This window comes from Spermophilus citellus (genome assembly GCF_964194105.1).
Source record: "Spermophilus citellus genome assembly, chromosome: 2".
Lineage (NCBI taxonomy): Eukaryota > Metazoa > Chordata > Mammalia > Rodentia > Sciuridae > Spermophilus > Spermophilus citellus.
Window position 1 is genome coordinate 225,113,426 of NC_138183.1, and position 17,004 is coordinate 225,130,429.

A 17,004-nucleotide genomic window follows, 5' to 3' on the forward strand; every position below is an offset into this window, starting at 1 on the left:
GAAATAAATATGACTTAAACGTGGTTTGATAAGTTTTTACTTCCTTAAATAAGCAGAATTAACTTACACAGGTATACAACACAGCCACCAATAAATTCAGTTACACAACATATTATCTGCACAGTAATTACTTCAAACAACAGGAGAGATTTTTTTCAGTGACCAAATCACAATGATAGTTAACTCAATTTTCTAAAGCTTTTCTTTAACATGTTTTGCTGTATTATTTTATTGGTAATGACTGATTTTTTTTCAAAGGGTGATTTGGGTAGGGATGAACAAATCTTTTGATTTATGTGTGATATGTTAATTTATCTAGAAATGTATCACCACTTTTATAAGAAAATTAATTTACTGAATTCCTAGAAGACAGAAATTTGTAGTAGTTTACTGCTCACCTATAGCAGATCATGAACTTCTTTAAAAATTGCTTACTACTTTTCTGAAATAATTTGTCTTAAGACATTTGACTTTATTGCTTCCCAAAGTCCCTCCTTGGCACTATTATAGTGGCTATCTTGGACCTTGTCGTACCCATAAAGACAAATAATATAAAAGAATAATGTACCGCTACAAATAAAATAAGATTAACTTTGAATGAAAAGAAGGATGTAAATTATATAAAAACAGCAAAAGTAATAATAAAAGAATTATAATGTAAGATAAATACATCCAAGAATGTTTAGAAAAAATATTATTTTTAACTTTTAAATAAGAAATATAAATATTCAGCCAGAGTGATCATGGAATATTAAATATACATATCAATATCTAATTATTTTAAGTGAAAAGTGGTATAAATGCTTTAAACAACTATCAGAAAAAATATTATAACTCAAATAATAATTTTGGTATGTTAAGAGGTTATAATTCACAATAACAAAAAGCTTCGAAGTATGACCAAAAACTAGAATAGGTAAAATACATGTTTCCATGTTTTTTTAAAGATTTTAAGTATCTGTTTAATCAAATTTTAAACTGAAATAAAACAAAACACATTATATGTTGCCTTTGATCTTTAACTTGTAGCCTTATCTCCCAGGTCAAAGGGCACATTATTCAATTTCACTATATTTTGTGTAAAATCACTGTAGCGTTGAAGATGACTTTCAGAACAAATGTCATGGTACTTAAAGCTAAAGTGGAATCTAGTTTTTCAGCTTCTTAATTAAAATCACAGTTTAAAATAGTCTGACAATATTATTTTATTCTTTCCAGTTGAACAGCAACAGAATTTTCACATCTTTTATTCAATCAAGCTTAGCAATCTTTCTATGGGCTCTTTTATTTTATAACAGACCAAAACAATTTAAAGAAGCAAAATACTTACTTTATGTTTTTATATTTAATATCATAAGGAATGACCTCTGATTTCTTACATACACCCATATATATATATATATCAGCCATACTCAAAAATTAATTTTTCTTGCTTTACAGTTTGCTCCAATGAAGACTGAATTAGTGTAAACCCACTCAAGAAGTCTTTTGAAGATTTAAGTGGATATAAAAGAATTTTGTTCAACACATGCACAAAAAATACTTCTGAATAAATTGGACTAGAAAAGTAGAATATCAAAGTAAATATTCTATAAAATATTATGCTATAAAACAAAAATATTAGTTTTTTATATATAAGGAAAAAGAAATTCACAATAAATACTTGTTGAATAACAAATAATGAGTTCTGCATTCTAAATGTAGAACATTAAAGGATAAATGCCATACCCCAATATGTATTTCAATTTTTTCAGTCTACAATAACTATTTTTTTCCATAAATATGTAGGAAAAAAATCATTAAAATAATAGGTTTTAGAATTTATTCTATAAAATATAAATACCATGTAATCTGCAAGTAACTTTGTAAAATAATTTAAATTATACAGTATTTAAATTATGTCAGATCTTTACAGGGGAGAGCAATATCCAGTTTTAAGTATTCCTTTTTTACTATAAATATCACATTTACATTCACAAAATTACTATGCATCTTATGTACTAATCCAAGTGAAAAAAAAAAACAGGTATTTTGTAACTTTCTTACCATTTCACTCACTTTCTTCTGTAAAGAATATTTAGAAACCTTGAAAAATAGAGGGGGAAAATCTCATTAAAATTCTTTACCACAAATTCCCTGTGATATCAAAACTGCATGCTATAAAATTAGGTACTTATTTCTGTGCACAGTTTTTGGTGATTTTTTTTTCAAAATTTTATTTATAATAACCCTCTTCCTTATAACAAAAACAATACATTCTTTTATTCAACACATATTCATAGCATCTGTATGTGCTAGACTTTTTCCTAGGTTCCTGGGATATAGCAGCAAGCAAAACAAAGTTCTTGCCCCTTTTGGGGGGGCAGGGCAGGTACTGGGGATTGAATTCAAGGGCCCTTGGCCACTGAGTAACATCGCCAACCCTATTTTGTATTTAGAGACAGGGTCTCAAGTTGCTTAACACCTGAAGCTGGCTTTGAACTCAAGATCCTCCAGCCTCAGCCTCTCAAGCCACTGGTATTACAGGTGTGCGCCACTGCATGCAGCTCAAAGCCCTTACTCTTAAGAAGCTTTCTTTAAGGTAAGTGCATGCCTGTAATCCCAGAGACTCCCAGAGAGTCTAGAGGCTGAAGGAAGAGTATCCCAAGTTTGGGGCCAGCCTAGGAAGCTTAGTGAGACCCTGTCTCAAAAAATAAAAAGGGCTGGGGATATAGTTCAGTGGTAAAACACTCCTTGGTTCAATCCATAGTTCCACCAACACAAACCCCCCCAAAATGTTTTCTTTCTAGAGGGAGTGTTGGTTAACAAATATAAGTAAAAAGTGTGTTAAAGAGTGATAACTAGCCAGGCACAGTGGCACACACTTGTAATCCCAGTAACTTGGGAGGCTGAGGCAGGTTCAAGGCCAGCCTCAGCAACTTAGCAACCTATTTCTATGCATTTATAGTTTAAAAGAGGCTCAGAAGGAAGTGATGATAATAAATGTTATTTTAACTTAATATGTAATAAATGGCTTTCTAGGACAAATATACAACATAACCTTTTTTTGGTACTGGGAATTGAAACCAGGGTTGACTTACCACTGAGCTAAATCCCAGCCTTTTGTTGTTGTTGTTTTTGTTTGTTTGTTTGTTTGTTTGTTTTGAGGTAGGATCACACTAAACTGCTGAGGCTGGCAATCCTCCTGCCTCAACCTCCGGAGTCATTGGGATTACAGGCATGCACCAACTCACCCAACTTCAACTTAACCTTTCAATGGATACACATTAATTTAACTTTACCTAATTGTTCTCATTTGTATGGCTTTACCCAGTATTCCATTTTTAGTATTATGAATTATTCTGAAATAAACATACTTGTACCTAGAATTTTGTAGTTACTCATTTTAGAAGGACAAATTGAAAAAAGTGAAATTCTTGAGATTTGCTCATTTTCATAGGCTTTTAAAAATTGCTACATAGTAGTTAACTACATAGTGACTGACCAAGTTAAACTCCAACCAGCCATTATAAGTGCTCAATTTCTTAAACCCTATTTACATTTGTTAAATTTTAAACAAAAATACAATGATTACTTCACATTTCCTATGAATTAAATTGTTAGCCTACTTTCATGAATGAGCTGATCATTTTATTTCATTTTAGTAGAATTGACTATGTGTGACTCATTTCTTCAACAAATACTGAATGTTCATTGTAGGCAAAACATTGATGAAGATATTGGGGATAGTACACTGGAACCACAAAAATCCTGCACAATTTAAATTCTGGGTAAGTCATATCATAAATAAGTTGAAACATATGGTATATTAGACATTAATAAGTGCTAAAGAAAAATAACAGATCAGGGAAGAAGATTACATAGGATGGTCAGGAAAGACCTTTTTGAGAAAACAGCTTCTGAGTAAAGACTTGGAGAGAAGGAAGAGTATTTCAGCAAATGCAAAGGCCCTAATGGGGACAATACTTGGTATGTTTAAAGAACAGCAGGGATACCCATGTGGTTGGGAGGAAGTAGGCAGGAGAAGAACAGCCAAAGACAAGTTTAGAGATGGGTAAGAGAAAGCAGAAAAACCCAAATCATTGCAAGCTTTATAATATGTGATAAGTATTTAGGTTTTAACAAGGAATGAAGCAGAAAGTTCCAAGCATAAATGTAACATAGGCTGACCTTTTTTTTTTTTTTTTTTTTTTAAGGATCACTCTGATGTCATGTTAACACTAAAAGGGGACAGAAGTTGAGGAAGGAAAACCAGTTAACTGGCTACTGAAATAATCTAGATGAAAGGGATTGGTGAAAGGACTACAGTGTTTGTAGCTGATGGAGTTAAGTGAACTGAAAAAATATGCAATTAAAAAAAGGGGGATTTTATGGCTTCCTTTTAAACATGTCAAGTTTGAAAGTAATAGAATTAGATTGACATACAATCTTTTTATGTATGCTATATTTAATTTATCATTTTTTAATTCTAAAAATCACATATGATTGCTTTATAATGTCAAATACAGCTGTCTTTCTGATATAAGAATAAAACTATACTGATACTAATTAATGTACTAACTACAGAAGATAATCTCAAAAATGACATACAGATGTTTATTATTATGGTTATTCCTTATTTTATGGAAATTAAGAATAGCTAAAATGCTTACTCTTTAGAGAAAAACTGTTTTCCTATTAATTTTCCATTAATTGGATTTATGTTAATTGGAAATAAAGGTCCCTGAAACACAATGTTAAAAACGTTTAATCTTTTTCTCTTTCTGAAAAAAAAAATTCAATCCTAAACCCACTAGATGAGGCAGAACAAAGTAGGGAGTCTGTGAAGATGTGGTGAGGAAGTCATGACTATAGCATTACAGAACAGGGTATCTATCAGGCCTGAATGATGAAAAAATGATTCCTGGTGAGAAGGAGGAGAGTCTATTGTGGGCAGTCAGAGAATGAGTAGGGTAGGGCCAGGGATGTAACTCAGTGGTAGCACAAGTGTTTAGCATACATGAAGCCTTAGGAAAATCCCCAGTACTAAAAGAAAGAACAAAAAGATGGCTAAGGCAAAATATATGAATAAGGCCAAAAAATGTAATAGGACATCCCATCTCAAGGTATCAGATTCTACTCAGGGAAAGGAAGGCATCCACCAGAGGAAGGAGGGGACAGCAGAATGATTGACTGGTTACGCATATGGTGATTTATCAAATAAATAAATATATTAACAGTAATGAAATTTCAAAATTTTCACTGAAAGAACAAAAAGGTCTAATTTACAGGAAGGAAATAAACTAAAATGAGCTTTTAGACTGCAGTGGGACATGGTATGAATTCATGATTTTCAATATATAAAAACTGATGTAGAAATAAGATAATTGTAAATGTTCATATGTATGTAAAGACATACACATTGGGGTAAAATTGGGGGTTCATAACCCACTTCAATCTAATGTATGAAATATGATATGTCAAGAGCTTTGTAATGTTGTGAACAACCAATAAAAAAAAAGACAAAAAAAAAAAAAAAGACATACACATATTCTCTTGCTGTATTCAGGGGGTCAGAAGAAGTGATAGATACCCCATACTAATGTGTATAATAGTACCCAGATCTTATCATCTACATACCATTTCTCCACTAACAGGAACCAGTTCAACATGGAGAAATGATTCATTCCAGGAAAAGACCATGTAAAGTACAAGGTATTCTGACATATTTTTATCTGAAATCATAAAAATGGATACTGGGGTTGTGGCTCAGTGGTAGCACACTTGCCTAGCATGTGTGAAGCACTGGGTTCGACTCTCAGCACCACATAAATAAATAAAATAAAGGCCCACTGACAACTAACAAAATATTTTTTAAAAAATGAAATCATAAAAATGCTAAAATACTATAAAGACATGTCAAAACTAGCTTAAATGGACTCCTGCTGTCCAAAAAAATAATATGAGCATCAAAATAAATGATAGTCACAGTTTTTAATCCATTGAATAAAATAATAAACTAAATTTATATTGATATTTAAATATAAAAATAAACACATTTTTTTAAATTGATATTCATATAGTTTCAAAGTACCTCCCTACAAAATACTTCAGTTACAAAGAGGGAAAGGGTAACTTTTCAGAGAAGAAACTTGTCAGATACTACTTTAAATATCAATGTGAAAGCATGAACTTTCTGATATAATTTAATATTAAGAACACAGCACTATTTCTGTGATAGTCCTGCCAGAGATATGTAAACTAAATCTGATTAAGAAGAAATGTTAGTCAGAAACTGAGGCACAGTCTACAAATTAATTGGTCTATAATCTTTAACAGTATCAAAGTTATAAAAATCAAACAAAGACTGGGGAACTCTTCCATACTGGAAATTATTAAACAGCTATGACAAATAAATGCAACAGGATTCTTTTGCTATATAACACTTTATTGGGACAACTGATGAAACTTGAATGGTTCCTGAACATTATAGTTATGTACCAATAATAACTTCCCAATTTTGATGATTGTGCTATAGTTTTATAAAGAATGTCCTTGGGCCTGGGGATCTAGCTCAGTTGGTAGAGTGAAGAGAATGTCCTTGATTGTAAGAAAAATATACTACAGTATAGGGGTGACATAGTAACAGAATCACAAATTATTCTCAAACTGCTGAGGAACAATAAACTCTGTGTAAGCTTATGATAGTTTTGAAGAAAAATAAGTCATTTAAAAAACTTTGTGGAATGAACAAATATAAACTATTTGAAATTACAGCATTTTAAAAAAATAGTTTAAGAAAGCCCTTGGCGTAGCAGTCACCTTGGCAAGGTGTGCTTTCACCCCTTTCTGAGTGCCTGGCCAGTCTCTGCTCCCTGGCCAAACATGGACTTCAGGAAAATTCTTCTGATAGCTTCCAAAGGACAAGGTGTCAACAATGGGCCAAAAAGATATAGTTTAGGAGTGGGAACTCCAAATAAACACCCAAAAGTTAAAGGTGTCCAATTAGCAGCCATATAAGCTTTTCTTAGAAGAAAAGAAAAGGAGCTCAGACAAAAAGCCTTAGAAAAGGAGAAAAGAAGAACTAGTGAAAAAACGAATTGCCCTCAGACATGACAAGAACACAAAAGCTATGCTCAAGAGGACAAACAATAATTTCCATGGCTACAATGGGATTCTACTGAGGAAAAGTTAAAGAACAGGCAGGCAACGGAAGACCACATCAGTCAGGCAACTGAAAAAGAGTACAAGATGAAAGAAGAATATGAATTTTTAGAATACAATCAAGCAGAGTCAAAGCAGGAATATAAGGAAGAGCAAGTACCTCCCAAAGTTGAAAGCAAGCCAAAGGTCCCCCTTAAAGTGCCCCACCACCCATGAACTTCACTGATTATACTGAAGCTGGCTGACAAAAAGCAGTTGGAACCAGTGGAGATAAAGGTAGTGAAGAAATTAAAAGAGCAGCCTAGGACTGCAAAAGAACTTAGGGAGCAAGAATTCCTGGAACAAAAACACAGGAAAAAGAAACTTGAGACAGATACAAAACTACCTTACCTCCCCTGTGTCCAAAATGGCACCTCTCAGAAAGAAAGAGTAGGCGCAAAACTTAGCAAAGATTCTGGGGACAGTCATCCTTCTTCTAAAGGAATGTCCTTTCCTCATACTGAGAAGAAATCCAGACCTAGCACAGCCCATGAGAAACACTTATTAGTGTCTTCACCCAAATCTATGCTAGGAGAGAGGACTATATAGGATGGGGCTACATAGTTCCCAACCCTCACTTCATGAAGTCATGACAGACCTGTTCACCAGCACCAAAGACTTCTGCCAATGGGACTCAGAAATCTACTACTGAACACAAATAATTTCATCCTTCTCATATTAGCCATTCCAAGTCTGGGCCATTGGTCACCCCCACAATGAAGCTAAGCGTCCAGGTGCCAGGCAGTGAGTCAGTAACTCCAACTCAGCCCCTGTGAAACCCAGCCCAGGGACTGCTAGGCCCACAATTAGTTCTGGCCTTGTGCCAACACACCATAATGGTAGCTCCAGCTCAGGACCTGAGCGCTCAGTCATGAGACCAAGAAGCTAGACAGTAACTTGAATCCCTCTGGGAGAATAGTCACTGGTACAAATAGCCCTAGACAACCTGCAAGCAGTTCAATGGCCCCGGGGCAACCCATTAGTGTCTCAGGTAGTTCTGGGAGACCCGTGGGCAGCTCTGGAGGCTCTGGGCAACCTATAAGCAGTCCACATGACCTTCAACAACCAGTGAGTGCCCCAGGACCCCCCTGAGTGGCCAGTCAGTGGGCCTGGACGATTCATAAGTGGTTCAGTTCCAGCTAGATAGACTATCAGTAGTTCAAACCCTGGAAGACCAGTAAGAGGCTTACGACTTGTGTGAACAGTTAATAGCCCAGGTCACCCTTTGAAGCCCAAGTGTACTGTTGCCACAGAAACAATATCTTCCAAGAATATTATTAGTGGAACCAGAAATGAACAGATGAATGTTCTCTAGCTACAGATCTGCCCAAGGTCCTCAAAGACTTCCCTTCTTCCCTACTGGATACAGAAGGCAGTGAGGAAATGAGGAAGAAGAGGATGATGATGAATGTGACTCTGAAATGAATGATTTCATTAAAGATGAAGGAGAACCTCAGGAAGAAATATCCAAGCACATTCGAGAAATCTTTGGCTCTGACCAAAAAAGAAAAAAAAATACAAAGTTGAAAGTGATTATGCCTTATGTTACATGGAGAGTAGTTGGAAAGAGCAGAAGGAAGAAGTAAAGAGTTTAAGACTAGGTATGCAGGAGGACTTAGAGGAAATGAGACGTGAAGAAGAAATGAAATGTCAAAAAGCCAAGAAGCTGAAGAGACATTAGCTGCTATTTTATTTTTGTGAAATTCTAGAAACACTGCTGCAAGGATTTTCTGCCTTTAGACTAAATAAGTCCCCTTTATCATTTTAGATTTAGACTTGGTGCTCAAGGAGAAGGAATGCATACTGTTACTTGCAGGCTGTCATTTGACCATAAAGTATTTTCAAATACTCCAGGGTGAAATCAGTAATGCCCACAGTGTGCTATTATGAAGTTAACTGTTCACAAATGCCAGCCTTGATCCTGATAAGCTACGCACTCTAATGTGGGGCCACTCACAAGTTGGCTAATCTTCTTTTGTTTCTTTGCTACTTTGAAAGTAAAGAAAGGATTGCCTCTTGACTCCTTATAATTCTGCTGATGTGAACAGAGACTGCCCAACTCCCAATCAAACTTTTTGTCTTTATGAGGAACCTGGCCCTTCCATGAATGTTTCCAGCAATAAAGTGACCTGTCCTAATCTATATGCTTGGATTGAGAACTCAAAAATGCAGAGTAAGTTTTATAATTATCACACAGATGTCATCCTTGTGACTCTAAAGTACAATATATTGTATTCTGCATTAAACATGGATTGCATTACTAAGCATTCTTATCAATTTAGGTGATTAGGCAAATAAAGGTTTTCCGGTTAAAAATACAAGTTAGGCCAGTGTAAGAATGTTCTTTTCTGAGTTTTCCTTTCAGATTTATCTTTTTTTTTTTTAAGATTTCTTGTTATGCTGGCTTTAGTTTAAAACAGACAAGGTCATTGTGCTGATTTATTTTATCTAAAAAAGTTCATTTTTATATTGAAGAAAAAAGTTGTTTTATTCAAATGTTGGATTTGAGAGAGTATTTAAAAAACAAGGAAGTTACATGTGAGGCTCCCCCAATACAAATATATTTTTGAATCCCAATACCCTGTCTCTAAATAAAATATAAAAAAGGACTGGGGATGTGGCTAAGTGGTTAAGCACCCTGGTTCAATTCCCAATATCAAAGAGAGAGAGAGAGAGAGAGAGAGAGAGAGAGAGAGAGAGAGAGAGAGAGAAAGGCAAATTCCCATATGCTAGAAACAAGAAAGAAAACTCAAAAGTTAGAGTATATAAACTGATGCTTTGGTAACCTAGGAATCACTAAACTCAGGCATAGGCTCTAATGGTTAAGTTATGAGCAGAGATCCAAGATATCTGGAACAACAATTAAGAAAAACTGGTATAAAAAAGAGACACTAGGGGCTGGAGTTGTGGCTCAGGAACTGGGGCTGTAACTCAGTGGTAAAGTACTTGCCTAGCATGCATGAGGCACTGGGTTTGATCCTAAGCACCATATAAAAATTAACAAATAAAATAAAGGCATTCTGTCCATCTACAACTACAAAAAAATTTTTTAAAGATATTGTGTTCACACCATTTGACCCAGCTATTGCCCTTCTAGGACTATTCCCTGAGGACCTTAAAAGAGCATACTATAGGGATACTGCCACATCAATGATCATAGCAGCACAATTCACAATAGCTAGACTGTGGAACCAATCTAGATGCCCTTCAATAGATGAATGGATAAAAAAATGTGGCATTTATACACAATGGAGTATTACGCAGCACTAAAAAATGACAAAATCATGGAATTTGCAGGGAAATGGATGGCATTAGAGCAGATTATGCTAAGTGAAGCTAGCCAATCCTTAAAAAACAAATGCCAAATGTCTTCTTTGATATAAGGAGAGAAACTAAGAACAGAGCAGGGAGGAAGAGCATGAGGAAAAGATTAATATTAAACAGAGACGAGTGGTGGGAGGGAAAGGGAGAGAGAAGGGAAATTGGAAGGAGACCCTCAGTGTTACATAAAATTACATATAAGAGGTTGTGAGGGGAAAGGGGGGAAAAACAAGGGAGAGAATTGAACAACAGCAGGTGAGGTAGAGAGGGAAGATGGGAGGGGAGGGGAGGGAGGATAGTAGGGGATAGGAAAGGTAGCAGAATACAACAGTCACTAATATGGCATTATGTAAAAATGTGAATATGTAACCCATGTGATTCTGCAATTTGTATTTGGGGTAAAAATGGGAGTTCATAACCCACTTGAATCAAATGTATGACATGTATGTCATGAGCTTTGTAATGTTTTGAACAACCAATAAAAAAAATAAAGTAAACTTCAGCTGATTTGTGTCTTTGGCAGGCACCTCTTTCTATACAGAAAAGGGGGGGGGGAAAGAGGGGTAAGAAAAAAAAGATATTGTGTTCATCTACAACTAAAAATATTTTTTTTTAAAAAAAGAGAGATGCTAAAAGAGCTGCTAACTCTGGCAAAGAAGAACAAGAAAAACAGCCCACCAGCAGAACGAAGCTTATTTTTGTCTGGATCTCTGGGTCAAAACCAAAAATTATTCCACGAAAAATTGAAAAACCTAAACTTGGAGCACAAAAGTGTATAAAGGCCTAATATACACACCCCTGCATGGTGTACATATTCTAAGATGATAAATTAACAGAACAAATGTAGACTAATCAGTAAGACCTTTAAGTCTCAAAGCAGAAGCAAATATAGCAGAGCTCTGTAGAAAGAATTCCACAACAAAATTTCACCAAAAAAGTATAATTTTCATTGAAGTGAGCTCACAATTTAAAATTTATGAACTACAATAAAAATGAAAATGAGGAGGCAGCAGGCAGCCACTTCAAACAGGAATATGTGTACCCCCCAATAGCAGATGAATATTAAAGATATAAAAGTTATTTTAAAATTACTAAAGTCATAAAAAATATAATAAAAAGTATGAGAAATGTATAGGACACTATTAAAAGGCAAGTATGAAAATGTACCAAATAGAACCTATAGAAGAAAACTGTAGTCATGAACTTTAAAAACTTAATGGATAAATTACACAGTAAATAAAACTCAATTAAGAATTAGTGAACTAGGGCTGGGGATGTGGCTCAAGCGGTAATGCGCTCGCCTGGTATGCGTGGGGCGCTGGGTTCCATCCTCAGCACCACATAAAAAAAAATAAAATAAAGATGCTGTGTCCACCGAAAACTTAAAAATAAATATTTAAAAATTCTCTCTCTCTAAAAAAAAAAAAAAAGAATTAGTGAACTAGTAGATCTAAGGAAATTACATAAAATGCAGCCAATCCACCAAGATAAAGAAATAGAAAGTGTACAATGTATAGAGACATAAGGTAAGAAGACTCAATATATATTTCTTTTTAGAAGGTAGAAAGGAGAAAATATAAAAATTGTTGGGGAAAGTAATTCTTGAAGTGATAATGGCTTAAATTTTCCAAAAATAATTAAAAGTATTTTAAATTATAAAAAAATAGAGGGGAAAGGAAAAATGTTTTGGTAATAAAAATTCTTCTAATTCCATTCAGAAGGTCTGAGGGATGCTTTTTCAAAATATTGTTTTCAGGGGCTGGGGCTGTAGCTCAGTGATAAAGTGCTTGCCTCACATGTGTGAGACACTGGGTTCAATCCTCAGCAACACATAAACATAAATAAAGATACTGTGTGTTCATCTACAACTAAATAAATATATTTTTTAAATGTTGTTTTTCAGAGCTTATTTTACAGCAAAATTGAGAGGAAGGTATAGAAATGTCCCATAGACTCCCCACTATCTACATCTCTCACCACAATGGTACATTTGTTACAACTCCTGAACCTACACTGACACATCTTTATCACCCAAAATACACAATGTATACAAGCATTTACTTTTGGTGTTATACAGACTATGGATTTGGACAAATGTATAATGACATGTATTTATAATTATAGTACCACACAGAGTATTTTCACTGTCCTAAAAATCTTTGTACTCTGCTTTTTTATCCCTCCGTCTTTCCTAACCCCTGGCAACCCCAGGTCTTTTTATTGTCTCCATAGTTTTACATTTTCCAGAATGTCATAGGGTTGGAATCACACAGGCATTGCAGGATCATCTGCCTTATTTAAATTTAAGTTTTTCTCATGTCTTTTCATAACTTAGTAGCTAATTTCTTTAAGCACTGAATATATTCCAATGCCTGGATATACCAGTTTATTTCTCAACTCACCTACTAAAACACACCTTGGTTGCTTCCAAGTTTTGGATTATGAATAAAGCCACTATAAATACCTGTATGCACGTTTTATATATACATGAGTTTTTAACTACTTTCAGTAAATACCAAGGAGCATGATTGCTGCATCATATGGTAAGAGTTTGTTTTTGTAAGAAACAGCCAAACTATCTGCCATCATTGTTGTACTATTTTGCATTCCCACCAGGAATAAATGAGAGTCCCTGTTGCTCCTCATTTTCACCAACATTGAGTGGTGTCTGTTTTCCAGATTTTGGTCATTCAAATTGGTGTGTGGCATGAGCTATGTAATGCTTTAAATAATCAATAAAAAATTTAAAAAAAAAAAACAAATTGGTGTGTGGTGGTATTTTTGGTGATTCCCTGATGATATATATTGTGGAACATCTTCTCATATGCTGATATACTTACTATCTGTATGTATATTTTCCTTGATGAGTTGCCTATTAAGATCATTGACCCGGTTTTTTTTATTTGAGTTGTTTTCTTATTAAGTTTCAAGAATTCTTCCTATATTTCAGATAGCAGTCTTTTATCACATGCACCTAATGCAAATATTTTCTTTTAGTGACTTATCTTTCATTCTCTTGACAGTAATTTTCAAAGAGAAGTTTTAAATTTTAATGAAGGCCAGCTTATCAGTTCTTTCATGAATCATGCCTTTGGTGTTTTTATCCAAAAAGTGATCACCAAACCTCTGATTATCTAGATTTTCTCCTATGTTATCTTCTAGGAGTTTTATAGTTTTGGTCTGTGATCCATTTTGAGTTGTAAAGGATATAAGTTTGTATTTAGAATCTTTTTTTTTCCTATAAGAATGTCCAATTGTTCCAGTACCATTGTTGATGAGGATGCTTTTTTCACCTTCCCAACTCTGAGACCTTTGTTTTGTTGTTACATGTCTTTCTCTTCTTCTCTAGATGACAAAATCATTCAAATGCCTAAAAATTCTTTATGGAAAGATAAATATACACTCAAAGGTCTGGAAATTTAGTTCCCTTTTGTCAGTGTGATTAGGTAAGGCCTAATAAAATTAAGCTTCAGTTCTGTAAGAAGAACTGGTATCAAATCCTATAAAGTTTATATTTAATGACAAAATAATGAAATAATAATACTGTAAAGGTCATCTATCTCATTCATTATTTTCAATTCAGTTTTTCCATATTCTCCCTACACTCTCTTATTCATACTTCTTCTGCTTGTTCTACTTGCTCACTCCTGTCATCTTGAGAAGAAAATGTATATATGTTATTGCTTCACAAATGGTCTTGTTTGGAAAATGCTAATGTAGTTCAATTTCCTCATCTTAACCAAAGGAAAATTGGAACTCCAAAAGAAAGAATCTTGTCACAAAACTATATAATAAGTCATTCATAGGCAAAAACATATTACCTACTATCTATAGGACAACCAGCAAAGTATCTTTACTTAGCTCTTTAGGCATATTATTTTTATAAGCAAAGTTTAGTCACATACTTGAGATGTTAGAAAGGTTGTCCTGCTTTAAACCCATCCCTCTGAAATCAATTAACAAAGTGTCACACAAGAAATGGAATACGTTCCCATTAAAGCAAAAGTAATGCCAATTTTGGGGTATGTGGTTTTTGTTTTCTATTTGTTTTGGAATTCAGTAAGTAGGATCTCTTAATTATGCACTCCAAAATAAAAGCCACTGCCTGATTTTTTTTTTAATTTCTGGTACCTAGCACATAGTAGGGAAAGAGATGAAAGGGCAAAGGGAGAAAGAAAAGTAAGAGTTGCCTCCCCACCTATGCCTAAGGGGACAAGCTCAGTGGTAGAGCTCTTATCATGTTCCAGGGCCTGAGTTCAATCATTAGGATTGCCACCCCAAAAAAAGTTTTCCTCTGCCTAGTGAATTTATATCAGATCCTTCCTTACTTGAACAGGAACTTAAGTTTCTTCAGTTTGGGGGCAGGGGAAGTGGGAATCAGAAAGATGTTCATTGTTCTAATGTATCATGTTTAGCAGACCATGAGTTACCTTATATATTACCAGTACTATGAATAAGGCAAAAAAAAAATTCTTACAACCCTTATAAAGGTCAATCATATGAAGGGATTTCTTTTGCTTTGAAAATACTCTCTATATTATTCAGATAATTAAATATGTATGCATGCCAGGAACTGAAATAATTTAAGAAGGAATGCTAAAAGAATGAAGTACTAATGTTAAAGGTAACATTACTGACAACTTTTCAGTAAGAAAAGATGTAATAGTTTTTAAACATTTACCAAGAAAAAAGAAATTAGGCAAAATAAGAGGCAAGTTATGCTTAGTTCAAGACACTAAGAAAACTTAACATTGGGTGTTGCTTTTTGTTTTCCTAACAGCTAAAATGGTAATTTGTTTTCTCAAGTTATAAGAAATGATTTTTAAAATTTTTTCCAAATAAGCAGGAAAAAAGTTTACCCACTGGGATCATCTTGAATTGTATATCTGAGGTATGGTAAGAATCATTAAACTTTATATATATAAACTTTAAACAGTAAACTTGGACCTCTCTGATTTCATCAACTTGAAAGAACATGGCTGGGTATCAGCATCATCTTCCTGCCACACTGTTACTTTTACATTGAGAATCTCAAAAATATTTAAGTTTTATTCTGTAATCATAATTATGTCTTCCATGCTTTGCTTATAGGTTAATTCTAAAAATGGAAACCAATAATATTTACATTATTACAGTCAATGTATATATTGTTTGGTGCAGTTCTCAACAATGTGTTAATATTACATTTCCTTCTTTATAAGTCTAGTGTGCTACTTGAAGGATTATTTTATTAAGGTCAGGACCTAAATGCTTTGTCTCTTTTTATATTCCATACATTGCTCAAAAACATTCCAAATTTTAATTTGCTTTTTATCTTTCTAATACAGATGTCTGGTTTTCCTAGAGATTATAATCACCTTCTGCTTTTGTTGCAACAAGGATTATTTATTACATCACAAATATCTTTTAGCTTATTCATTCTGAGACAGAGAATCCATTCTCATATTTTTCTTAAAAATATTTATCTTGGAGTTCATTGACTTTGGTGATTTAATTTATTTTTCTTTGTTATATCAATGTAACAAAAGAAATCCAATATTAATAATTGCCTAAGGCTGGGGTTGTGGCTCGGAGGAAGAAACTCTCACCTAACATGCATAAGGCACTGGGTTTGATCCTCAGCACCATATAAAAATAAAATAAAGGTACTGTGTCCACCTACAACTAAAAAATAAATGTTTAAAAATTGTGTAATATCTCAAATTAAGAGTATCTAAACAGTGTTAAAACAATTGGATAATAATCTGGAAAAATATGAACTTAGATACATATCTTAAACAAAGATAAACTTCAAGAAATCAAATATCTAATGTAAAATTTGAGCACATCAGAGTAATACAAGAAAACATGGGCAAATTCTTTATAACCTTGGAGTAGTGAATGGCCTTCCTGCATGTCTTAAACTCCAAAAACCAAAAAAATAAAAAGAGAATCTTACTTTAAGGCAAGAATTAAACAAAAAGTCAAACAAAAAACAAAATCAAAAGATAAATAGCTGAGAAAAACTGTTTGAAACTCATATAATAGACAAAGAAGGTTTATTTCATAGAAATATAAGGAATTCATGGAAATAGGAAGTAAAAAATCCAACAAAACAAGAGAAAAACAGTCATAAAAAAGTACTTCACAGAAAAAGAAAGGCAAACATCTTTAAAATATTGACTAAGGCTGGGGATGTAGCTCAGTTGGTAGAGTTCCTGCCTTGCATGCACAAAGCCCTGGGTTCTAATCCCCAGCACCACATACACAAAAAGACAAAAATATTGACTCATAATAATCATGTTATATCTCACCATTTATTTAGATCTTTACTTTCTCTAGGCAGTTTTACAGTTTTCAGTGTACAAGTATGGCATCTTGTTAAATTTTCCCCTAAGTATTCTCTTAGTTTTAATGTTGTCCATAAACTGTGCTGTAATTGCTTTTCAATTTGATTGTGCTTTGTAATTGAAATATAATTGGTTTGGATGTGTTGACCTAGTATCCTGTGACCTTGCTAAA

The 17,004-nt window shown here is 33.8% G+C and overlaps 1 protein-coding gene and 1 pseudogene across 2 annotated transcripts in view; one reads left to right on the forward strand and one right to left on the reverse strand.

Annotated features, from left to right (window-relative positions):
- Positions 1-17,004, reverse strand: part of CCDC73 (coiled-coil domain containing 73) — a 141,399-nt gene that overhangs the window by 61,318 nt on the left and 63,077 nt on the right. The window contains exon 6 of the mRNA XM_081279380.1: positions 2,047-2,085. Coding sequence (XP_081135506.1) covers positions 2,047-2,085 — 39 coding nt within the window. The remainder of the gene's footprint in view (positions 1-2,046; positions 2,086-17,004) is intronic.
- On the forward strand, positions 6,865-8,863 carry LOC308642835 (protein SPT2 homolog; annotated as a pseudogene). Its single transcript has one exon. The product of its transcript is annotated as a protein SPT2 homolog (transcript).